This window comes from Suricata suricatta, chromosome 9, assembly GCF_006229205.1.
Source record: "Suricata suricatta isolate VVHF042 chromosome 9, meerkat_22Aug2017_6uvM2_HiC, whole genome shotgun sequence".
In the NCBI taxonomy this organism is placed as follows: domain Eukaryota; kingdom Metazoa; phylum Chordata; class Mammalia; order Carnivora; family Herpestidae; genus Suricata; species Suricata suricatta.
In genome coordinates this window covers 32,528,981-32,541,099 of record NC_043708.1, presented here as the reverse complement: position 1 = coordinate 32,541,099, position 12,119 = coordinate 32,528,981, and the positions used below count along the sequence as shown (strand labels likewise).

The 12,119-nt window shown below is 43.8% G+C and overlaps 1 protein-coding gene across 3 annotated transcripts in view; it reads right to left on the bottom strand.

Moving 5' to 3' along the window:
• Positions 1–11,839, bottom strand: part of ATP6V1D (ATPase H+ transporting V1 subunit D) — a 33,860-nt gene extending 22,021 nt beyond the window's left edge. For all 3 annotated transcript variants that reach the window (XR_003913131.1, XR_003913132.1, XM_029951395.1), the window contains exons 1-2: positions 11,624–11,839; positions 7,204–7,321 (exon numbers count right to left, since the gene is read on the bottom strand). Coding sequence is in view for 1 of the 3 variants with exons in the window: in XM_029951395.1 (XP_029807255.1) it covers positions 7,204–7,321; positions 11,624–11,664 (159 nt within the window). In the remaining 2 variants the exon portion in view is untranslated. The remainder of the gene's footprint in view (positions 1–7,203; positions 7,322–11,623) is intronic.
• Between the last annotated feature and the right edge of the window lie 280 nt (positions 11,840–12,119).

The window sequence follows — 12,119 nt, the reverse complement described above, 5'->3', positions numbered from 1 at the left end:
AAATAACAAGGTTTAACTTACTAACCAGCACAAATACCTTCTTCCTTCTGTGAGCCAGACAGAATGACTCCTAGCTTATGCCTGAATCTTAGTGATATAAACATGTGTCTGCTATCTGCTTCTCACTAAGAACATCCTGCGATCTTCTTAGTTGTAAGATTTACTACCAGTTTAAACAAATGTGTGTTATCTACTTTTCACTGAGAAATATCCCGTTATCCTATTATTTGTAAAAATTAACTACCTCACTGAAATTAGAGTTCTGCAAAAATGCCTCTGTAAAACCTGTTTCTGTACACTTTTTAAAACATTTTATCACGTAAAAATTCTACATTTTGATGTCATGTTAACAACTTGATCTATAAATAAAAACACAAAAACCGACAGAGCAGAGATGCCCACCTGGTGATCAGAAAGAAGCCAAGGCTCTCTCACTCCCTTTTGCCGACACCGTCCATCCTTCAGGGACCCCTGGACCTGCTGGAGCTGGACTCTGGCACCCTACGGCCAGGTATCAGGAAGGGAATTGCATGTCTTATACCACAGCAACAACATTAATATATCTGTAAGGCCAAGGAAAATACTTCGAACTACAAGTCCCCAGCAACCTTTTCTGCAGACCCAGCATTCAGATCAATTGTAAACCTCAAGGTTAAGTGGTGGCCTATGATAAGAGGAAGCTTCCAAACACAACAGAAACATTAACGACGCAAGTTGAGGGCAGTAAAAAAGGTTCTATAGGCAATAGATATGGCAAAGCTTCATTTAGAAACAACAGGGTAGTTGTTTGGGCCCCATGAGCAAAGATCATCCCTGGCTTAGGTATTTTACCTGGGAGAAGATACCATATATTTTGCCCCTTGGTATCATCATACGGTGTGTCTATATTGTACATGGGTATTTCTGTCTGCACTACATACTAACCAACCCTACCTCAATACCAAGCATCACAGGTTCAGAAGCAGTTATTTGCAGGTATTGGGCCCTGACCAATGTATAATGAAGGGTTAAGAATAATACTGGATGTGAGGCCTTGGCCCAAAGGGATTAGGATACCAAGCCACCTGGAGGAGGCATTCCAAGTTTATTTCCAATGAACAAAAGTCTTACCACTTGGGAAGTCTTCTAGCAATCACAAAAGGAGGCCCTCCTCCCCCAACAGACCTCAGGTCTCCAGACAACGCCAGCACAGGAGAGCTGCAAGCTGCAGGGGTGTTGCCGGTAAGGTGTTCATATGCAGACGTCTGTCCTGCTCCAGGCACAGCTTTAAGGAACTGAACTGCTGGTTAGTCTTGGAGACCATCCTTTCAGGGAGCCATGATGAAGTCTTTAATGTGTTTTTTATTAGTCCATTCATTGTTTCAATTAGGCCTGCAACAGTGAGACTGTATGGCAGGTGGGAAGTCCACAATATACTCCAGGCCTCTGCCCATTCTTGGACATCATGGCCAGTAAAATGTGTGCCTTGATCACGGAGTCAGGGGCGTTTATATGTGCTCTCCAGTTTTATTAATCCATTACAGCTGCAGCCCGATTGGGTCTTTTACAAAGGCTCGTACAAGTCCTATGCCAGTGTCCACGCAGGTCAGTGCATATTTGTGCTCTCCCAATACTGGCAAAGGGCTTATGTAATCAATCTGCTAGTGAGAAACAGAGTTTACAGTCTGCCCAATATATCCCAGGGTGTGGTACGATGTTTATTGCTTGAGGTGGCACTGGAGGCAGTCCTTGTCAGCAGCTTGTAGACTGAAATGTTTTAAAGAAAAATGTAATCTCCTTACTTATTTCCCAGGTGCTTTTGGGACCTCAGTGTCCTGATTTATGATGGGCCCATTCTGCTGTATCAGACAGGGTCAGCATTTTCTCCAGCTGAAGGGCTCATACCTGCGCTAGAGCATGTGCCTCGGCACTGCCTGGTAGTGTGGATGGGGAGTGAGCAGGGACAGATGCCATACCTGGATGGCTACTGGATGGCTGCACTGGGCTTAGGGCATACTTCCCAAGTATCTTCTTGCAGTTCCACTCTCCACAAGGGTCTACTTAAAGTTGCCCAGCCTTCTTTGTGCTGTCACAGCATCCATGTTGTCAACCCTCACAACACTGCCCAGCTGTCAGTAGCCGAACTGAGGGGCACTGGCTCATGAGTGAACACAATCCATACCACTCTCAAGTCTGCCCACTGACTTCATTTAGTTCCTTCAAACCAAAGTACATCGGTACCCAGCTGGATGGCAGAGGCATGCCAGAGAGGAAAAAGACACCAGTATACTCTGTACCTGCTGGAGATGAGCCTACCCCTTCCCTAATGGGGCAGGGGGAAGGGGAGGCCATAATTTCAGAAACTTCTGAAGTTGGGCGGGGTCGGCTTAAGTGACCGGCCACAGTAACAGGTGCAGCTCATCAGAGAGCAGGTTCCTCTGCTGTAGATATGCATGCCAGCTCTGTAGGGTGCTCACCCGCGCACAGGCACCCTTATGTGTACTGCACATGTCTATCCTTCGTCCTCCTACCAGCAGAGAGGTTCAGGCCATCACAGGCAAATCAGCACTCAGGCCTTCCATCTGCTGCAGTGCAAGATATACAGCTAACACCTGTTTCTCCACGAGATTCTACCTGGCTTGTTTCCTTCTGTAACTGAGGCCAGAATCCTAACAGGATCCATTTCCGATTTCATCCATCCCACAAGCCCCAGCCAAACCCATCTAGATATGGATTTACATCTAATTCACAAGCCACATTGGCACCGATATCCCTGAGGCCTGTACTTGTTTTCTGCCATTTTGCCTTTAAGACAGCTTCTTGTCGGTTTGTACCCCAGTCCCACTGGCTTGCCCCCCTAACCAAGGCATATAAAAGGTCTTACTGTCTGCCCTATTACTTGAGAGGGAATAAAAAGTCTCCAGTAACCCAATAAACCAACAAAAAGCCTGTAATTCCTTTACCATTTTAGAGAATGGGAAGGCTTGCATTTTATCAATGACCATCTCTGGCAACACTTGTCTTACTCAAGCAGATGATGCCCAGGAACTTTAGTGATTAACCCAGCCCTTGGATCTTGTTGGTATTTACCTCTCACCCTTAAGACCTCACACCTGGAATGAGGAGGCTGCTTAACACAGGGAGGATAAATCATACGTTAACATAACAGTGACATAAAAGCACCATCTCTTCTGAAATAATTCATTTTTCCACATCTCTAGCTACCATCCCTTGACGAACAGTGGGACTCAGATATCTTTGGGGAAACACCTGGAAGGTCACTCCCATTCGGCATGAAGGGAAACTGGTCTTGGGATTCACGTCCTAATAAAAGCTAGAAAAGGCATTAGACAAGTCTAGTAGGTAATACGTCTTAATGGATGCCATGATTTCCCCTAACAATAAGGCTATACTAGGTACCACGGCATGGATGAGCAGAGTAATCTTACAGAGTTCCCTATAATCTATTGTCATTTGCCAGGTCCCATTAAATTTCATTATAGGCCAAAACAACTACTGAATGGGCTTTGAGCAGGCCTGATTACCGCCACCTTTTCTAATTCTTTAATGGTGGCAATAATCTTGTCATGTCCCCCTAATAAGTAGCTCATATCGTTTTACATTTACTACTCTCTAGAAACCAGCAGCTGTATAATACGGTCCTCATTTTGCATGATCCCCAAGTTTCACTACTTGGATACGCAACCGAATCCACCTGTCATTGTTAGATTCAGATCCTGCAGAATATCTATGCCCAAAATACTCAGAAGTGTGGGAGATATGTACTAGGAAACCACAGGGAGAAAGCCTGCCAATTGGTAGGTAAAGACTCGTTTGTAGAACTTTGAATAATCTGTCCCTAAAAACATCTATGGCCTTTATTTCTCCTCAAAATTTCAAGGGGTTCCCATAAGTGTGCTTTCAGCTCCAGTGTCTATTAGAGCTAGTCCGTCTGTTAGTGCAAGACCAGTAAATGGTTAATTCAACATGGAGCCTCCGTCTGCCCCCTACTGCAGGCACCAGAGGGCAATGTTAGCCTAGCCCCTAGTCTCTAGGGGTAAGGTAAATCCACTCCTAAAATTTCTGTGAGCAATGAGCTCTCGGGGGCACACCTCATGTTTTTCTCCAAGGGAATAAACTGCTTTGCCTTAAGCAATGCCTTCCATAGGCTTAGCAAGACCAAACTGCATTGTGTAGATTTTCTCTCAAGGACCTGTATAAAATTAGATCTTGCACAAATTTTTTGAGACCTTGATGGACCCCCTCTCTGCCATTTTATCACTGGAAGGCTCCTTTGTTTTCCCATTTTTCAACCTATTTCCCTTATGACAGATTCTTTTGGTTTGACCTAAGTCAGCCACCATAGGGGCTGATTAACCACAGGGGCAAAGAGAGACACTAAGTCTCCCACCATGCCCCTGGGGCTGACTGTAATATAAGGTCTTCCAAACCAGAGAAAAATATTTCTGTGTCTAGGCCTCTAAAATGCTAGATGTAAATGGCAGGTTTCAGTCCCAGTTCACATATAATTCCTTGTAGTTCTTCCATAGAGATCAGGGAACATCCCCTTTGCTAGGCCAAGGTTTTTGTTTGTTTTTGTTTTTTAACTCCCATTGTATTTTGGTTTTTATTAATGGTTGGCTCACGGTCAATGTCACAAGTTCAGTACATTGTTATGTAATACATTATTTATTCTCTAATTTGTTCAATATCAAATATATGGTATATATAAAGGGCTGAATTGTGTTCCCACAACATGTATGTTGAAGCCCTAACCTCAGTTAAAATGAGGCGTTTAGGCTGGAATCTAATTCAACCTGACTGACGTCCTTTTAATAAGAGAATATTACAACATACAGATGTCACAGAGGAAAAACCATGTGAGGACACAGCAAGAAGGCAGCCAGCTGCAAGCCAGAGAGCCAGGCTTCAGTTAGGCCAAGTTATCTTAATACTAGCATTTATCTAGTCAAATCAGCTAAGCGCCCATGATCCTCACCTAGGACTGTAGCATGTATTTGTCACAAGGCAGGTTGAGCAGGAACTGAGACCATTTTTGACACCCCAAACCTCCACCAAGACACCATCTCCCCAGTATCCCACAGTCGCAACACCCAACCTGCCACCCCTTCTCGGGCCCCCCTTCCTAGAGCTTAGGCTGACCAGCTCCATTAAGTCAGGGGCAGAATATTCCCTCACAGTCACTTCCTGACCGGAGGGAATTTCTTCTGCTCCTCCTCAGGCAGTGGCCTGAGGCTCTGTTCCAATCAAAGGGCTTGCCTGTAAATCATCTTCCCCCTCTAAGAGAAGTCCTCCACATCAGAGCCATTTCTCCAAGGATCAAGGTCTCAGGAAGCCAACTCTCCTGAGACCTCACAGTTCTCCCTCTAGGGCTCGGTGGTGGGCACCAACCCTCTCCGCCCTCGCATGGCTGTCATTCCCATGCATCTCCCCTGCTGCTGGATTCCTCCAGACAGAACGACCCTAGGGGAAGAGTGTGCATCCCCTTACGAAGCCAAGGCCACCTCTCCGGTTCGTTCCAAATCCCTCTCTACTCCCAACTCTCGCTCCACGGCACTTCACAACGCACAGACCAACAGCCAAGCCACCACCACGACTGCCACGCCACTCTCCCTTCTCTCCCATTTCAGGCAGGCTATTTACCAACCCCTTGGGCATTTTCAGGGCATCCCTGCGCACACATACCCGGCCAAGTCTCCTCACATGGCGGTGGCCAGCCAGCCCAGCTCGGGCTTTCCCCCGCCTGGCCGCTAGACCGTGCTAGCTTCACCGTCAGTCGCCTGGCTGGCTTGCCGGCTGGTAGAAGGTGTTGAAGGGACACTGAGAAGGCACTCAGACTGAAAGAAACGGCGCCAAGTCTCTCAGAAGTGGTTACACCCTTTAACTCACAGGAACTCACCGACAGGGAGGGATCCGGAAGCACAATGACCCAAACAGCTACTGTCCACCAAGCCTAGCCCATAACCCCCTGCTTTTATAGAGCGGGGGGGCTTGGAGGAGCCGTCACAGGATAATTACCTAAAGTGGCGCCTTCTGTGCACCAGCCATCTCACTAGTTACCTGGAGCGGCTCCTCCAGCCATCTCTACCACTTACCTAAAGCGGTGCCTTCTGTGTGCCGGCCATCTCTACTAGTTACCTCAAGTGGCGCCCTCTGTGTGCCTCTTTAGGAGGATGAGGATAAGCCTTCCCACATTCTGGTCAGGGCAAACATTAACCTCCACGGGGCCAAAGTCATGGGGCAGGCATGAACAAGATGGAGCGCCAAAGATGGAGTCAGTGTCGTCAGCACTCCTACACATACATGAAAGGATCTAACAGTACCCTCCCCCACAAAATGGTAAAACTACACAGGAAAACGACTAAATTCCATTATCCATTCGATGAAACACCAGGAGCTGCTATAAAGAAAGAGGCAAATCTATGCACTGATGTAGAAAGCTGGCCATACTCTGTCAGAGGCAAGAGCCAGGAAATATTATTGAATTATATAACAGTTGCATGTCTGTTTCTAAAAACATCATGAAAGACAGACTGACAGACTATACATCAAAGTTCACGGAAGAACTCCTCTGGGAAATGAAAGAAGGGTAGTTGGGTGGGGGAAACGGAGTAACTTTCACTTATTAAATACACTTCTATATTCACACAGCTTTTACCCAAAAGGCGATGAATTGAAACATATTATGGGCCAGCACTGTTTGAGAGATGAGAAAAGTCCCTGCTCTCAAGGAACTAACCAATCAAACAGGAAAATATGCAGTAGCACACACTACAACCAAAATAAGCAAATGTGACAGAAGTAAATACAGGTGGTCACTTCAGATTAGGTGATGAGGGATGGCCTCTCTGAAGAGACCAGAATGGCCAGAGGAGCAAATCATAAGAAGTTCTGAGGAAAGAACATTTCAGGCAGAAGAAAAGGCTAATGTAAAGGTCCTGGAGGAAGATAGTAGGAGAATGTTCCAAATGAGATCGGAGAGGCGGGCAGGGGCCAGATGGGATCAAGTGGGGCTTTGCAGGAAGACTAATGAGGTTGGATTTTATTCAGTAATCTGAAACGTGTTACTGTGATAATGGGATTTTTACTCTTGAAAGGAATATTAAATTAAAGTGACATAAAGAAAAATTTAAATGCCAACAGCCATGCTGGACTCTCCTTAGATACCTCTAAAATAACTGTTCTAAACACAGTTCATTCTACCTCTATTATCTTCTTTAGGATCTGTCGAAATCGAAGAGTTAAGGCATCAGATTTTTTCTTCAGGAGGTTTCGACCTGTCTGTGCTCCTTTTAACCGAGCCTTCATGATGGTTTGTGCCCTATACAAACAAAGTTAAAGACATTTATTCCTACTGTTTAAAAGACATACAAATATCTCCCCAATACAGTGTTAAGATTATGCTTTATGCCTTGATGTCATGAGAGTAAGAATATACAGCATTTGTCCTGACAGTTACAATTAATTGGTTTCTCAATACTGTAGATTTCCACCCTCAGCATTCCATAAATAAAAAGTTCATTTATTTGCAACAGAAACAATTCTTTGACCAATATCTGGAATAAGTTATTTATTAAATCATAATAAAATTTACCAGGAATTCTATCTTATGATGCTACCATAGTTAAAATATTAATTTGGTTTCTAAGTTAAAATAATACCTTTGTTTCCATTACATGTGTACGAAGCATTTTTTAAAAATGTGTCCACTAATAAATAACATGATGTGAAATGCACTTACCTTCAGGACCAACAATTTCACATTGAGGAATTTATCCTACAGATTTACTCTCCCATGTACACAAAAATATATATAAGGTTAAGGATGAGTACTCAAGCCTTAGATGTAACAGCAAAAGGGTGGATACAAGCTAAGTGTCCCATAAATCATGGTTCATCATACAATGGAATAATACGCAGTCATAAAAAGAGGAAGGTAGATCTACATATGCTCCCTATTTTATATTCTCTTACTTATGCAAAATAAGGAATAAATACGCTTATATTGATACAGAGAACAGTTCTAGAAAAGATTCACAGAAACTGGTAACAGCTTCCTTTGGGAAACAAGACTGAGTGAAAAGAATGAATTTAACTTTTTACTATTATATTTTCCTGTGAACCTTTTGAATTTTATACCCCAACCATTCATTACTTTTTCTATTAAAAGTGTGGCAATAAGGAGTCTTCATATCATCAGTCAAAATCCTACCAGCAAGCATTTTATTAATTTGTAAATAATTCTAGGAAACAATGATACATACAAGTCAAGACTTCTGAGAAGTGGCTCAGAAGTGTCCCTTTTTTTTTTTCCTTACCTCCTTATTCCAATCTTTTCCTATCAGAAACCCCAACACCAAGGTCAAGAAAATAACAGCAGAAATTGACGTTTCTGTTCGTCCTACCCTATGCCAGGCAAAATTTTTAAAAGTGGATAATAACATTTAACAATAGATTGTATAATGTTGATAAAATGATTCGTATAAGGGGATATAATTTCATACGACCAGTGTTGTAACCAACTGCAAAGTAGCATATATTCATGGACTTTTGGGCAAATTCTTAGATTTTACTTAATCCTTTACCATATGAGAAAAGTTACTGCGATAATTCTAAAGCTGGAAGAAACTTTAAACATTATCTTGAAAATGAGACTTAGAAAAATGAAACCCTTTCTCACACTAGTTGAAAAAAAAAAGACCGAAACAGATCTCTGACTCCAGCGCCTTGCCCAAAGCTCAAACCAAGGCTCAAACCCAGTCCCACTGTATACCCGTCACGGGCCACGCCGTCTATTAGAAACAACATCAAATGAACAGTTTCTTTGAAAACTATCAGTGGCTGACTTTGGACTGGCTGGCCTCATAGAGGTCTGAGCGAAGCTGGTTCAGTTTCCAGCCCGAGCTGGAGGTATCCTCCCCAATGTGTACATGTAACATATCATATTGTTGACACTAAGGACCAGACTTTGAGCTCAAAGAGTTGGATCGAATTTAAGTCAAAGCCTAATACTGCAGATTCCAGCAAGTTTATAGTAAAAACGATGAACTGGTTGATAAAACTGAATTTACCACACTAATTTTAATTTCCTCCCAGCTAATGGCACCTCTGTGAAAGAGACAAATTTTAATTCTTGAGATCTGAAGAGTGACTTGCCCAGGGACTCACAGCCAGTATGTCACAGAACCTGGATTTGACTGACTTCTGTTGATTCCAAATCCTTCATGCCTCTTTTGCTTTCACTCTAAACTTGTTTTGCTCTCTCTGGTGCCTAAGTGGGTGACGGGTCCACTTCACAGGATAACCCTGTAAGATGCAACCATCTGACACAGAAGTCACTAAGTATTTTCTGTCCTCGCTCTTAAAAAAACCTATTCTTTTATAAGTTTCAAAAATGCTTGGCCATAGGAAAAAGGTTCGACCTTCATCCAGAACAATGACTTTGTTTTCAGCTGAATCAAAGACATCTGACTACATGACAAAATACCCGCTGCTAAGTCTTAGGGAAAAAATTTAGAGAAGCGGTTACTTCCTGCACCTGATTTTCCTCTCAGTCAGCAAGCTGAGGGCTCTCAAATAGCAGTTTTCACCTTTACGAACCTATTGGTCTTCTTGTATAAACCCAAAGAGGCTTATTTTCACTTTAGTCTCAAAGTAAAAACAAAGCAAAACGTTAACATTCTGACCACTGTCAAAGATAAACACAGCCAGACATTAAAGTGGTGAAAACAGATGCTGTTCAGTAACCACCGACAGTGGGAAGAAAGAGCTGAGCTCCGTTCCGATTTGTGAGAAATGGTTGGGCATTTCAAAAGAAGAATAAGGGAGAGGAGTAAGAGCCAACTCCAGAAGAGTCACAGAACTGAAAAATTACCAAGGGTTAGTCCGTGAAAATGACTTTCAGCCAGCTGTGCCTACTAGCTGGCAATCAAGGACTTAGGACTGTATCCTCCCACAGAGATGGCAGACAGAGGCCCCTTCCTTCCTAATAACTCAGTTTCAAAGAAATGGCTTTCGATCCTTGAGAAAAGCACTTCTAAGTTGTAGAAGAGAAATATACAACTCAAAAGGAAAATGAAAGATTCATAATTGTAAGCTATTTTTAATGAATGCCCTAAGAAAGGGAGGTCAGGGGCCCACTCTCAGGTATTGGATAGAACAAACAATTAATTCTCCTGGAAGCACTGAGCTTTCCCAGGCAGCCACATTAATGGCCTGAGGCCATGCTAGAATTTGGTGGTCTCTCTGCACAGGTTTTTGGTTAGAGTCAAGTGCTGGGAGTTCTGCAGATCTCAATACCTCAGGGTATTTTACAGGCAGTGCCTTTCTGTACAACAGACTTGCTTCCTAATACAAATATCTACTAAAAATCAGTAAGTAAAAGTAAAAAATGACAAACAAATCCCAAAACTCCTTCATTTCATTAAGAACTGCAGGCACCCTGGAGAGAAAGAAATCTAGGTCTGGGTTTGATAGAATTCTTTTATTTTAAGCATTCTCAGATTCTCTAAGAAAAAGATCAAGATGAAGAAAACAAACAGAACACCCATAAAGATATAGGACCACAATTAAAAGTCTAAATGTCAGAGCCAAACCTGATTTTCTGCTCCTTGCTGGAAAAGCAAACCAAAAAAAGACCAAAAAACAGGAAGTAAAAGAAGAGAGGGCAAACAACAATCTATACTTTCCACACATTGTTAGGCAAATCTGAGAAAACTACCAAAGGTTTTAAAACTGGCCAAACACTTAGGGCACTATGCTTTTTCTCTGCCAAAGAATTCGGACAAAAGAGAGAGGCAGGCCACAACTAAGCAGATTCCAAGGCATGGGTTCATTTAAGAAACATTTTTGGTAGACCTTCTGTGGATTAATTATTAAGACACTCTCTCCCCCTGGAGAAAGCTCACAGTCCAGGGGAAAAGATATGTAAACAAATATCCACTTTACAACGTGATGGATGGTATTAACAAAGGTCTGAACAAGGGGCAACTGTGATGGGGCAAAGAGAGTGCCTCGGAAACTCAGGGATATCTTCCAGCCGCAGGTGACATTCCAGCCTTATATGTAACAGCAAAAGGAAACAGCATCTTGGAAAATGAGAAAAGGGATCCAAGATAGAATCTGACGTCCACGCTAGGGCAATTCGATTCAACCCCCAGATTGGCCTAGAAGCCTCTTCTATGTGCTTACCACAGTAAACTTCCCTTATCAAAGTATTTATGAAAACTCGCTGGCCTGCCTATCTCTCCGCTAAACTGTAAGCTCTCTAAAGCAAAACTGGCGACGATTCATAGTTCTATAAACCCAGGGCCCAGCTCAATAAGGGAATATGGAGCAAATGGCTCCATTAACGAGGAAAGTTAAGTGCACCTCCGTAAAAACCAGCAGGTCTGGCAACCTGATCCTCCAGCTTGGGATCTGTCTGTCCGGTCGGTTCCTTCAAAGAACATGTGAGGGGGCCGTCAGGAAGCATTGGCCCAGATTCACGAAAAGGGACGGGGTGAGCTCAGGATCTACCCAGGAAACAATGAACCTCCCTGCTAGTCCCAAGTATGGAAGGGTCGCTGCTCCGGACAGGGGTTCATGAACCTACGAATGCAGCTTGACCCGTTCTTTTACTTACATGCGCGAGGGAAAGATTTCAATACGGTCTTTGCCCGACATTCTGACGATGATAGTTCGGCAGGGGTCTGGGCCGGGTAATCGTGGCTGCAATCGCCCCAGCCACAGGGTCCTCCTCTACAGGAGTCAGCTGGTTCTGTCACCTGACCTCTTCGCGTTGCTAAGTGGCAGCCGGGATACGGACACTTGCATTCTTCACTTCCGCTTCCTGTTGGCACTTAGGGGAGGGATTGGGGAGGATTAAAAAAAAAAAAAAAAAAGGCAATGCCCGGATCTTGAGGTTTTTGCCCCCCCCCCCTCCCCTCACTTCCGTTTCGCCTCCTAGCCCCTCCTTCTCCCTCTCCCAGGAGGCTGCGAAAGGCTTTGCAAGCGTGAGGTGAAAGAACCGGAGAGGAGTATACTCGCCCTCCTCCACCTTTCATCTTTGGTCACAGCGCCACCTCATGGGTGACAGAAGCTTTGAAAGACGGTTACTACTTCAAGGACAAGGAATCAGA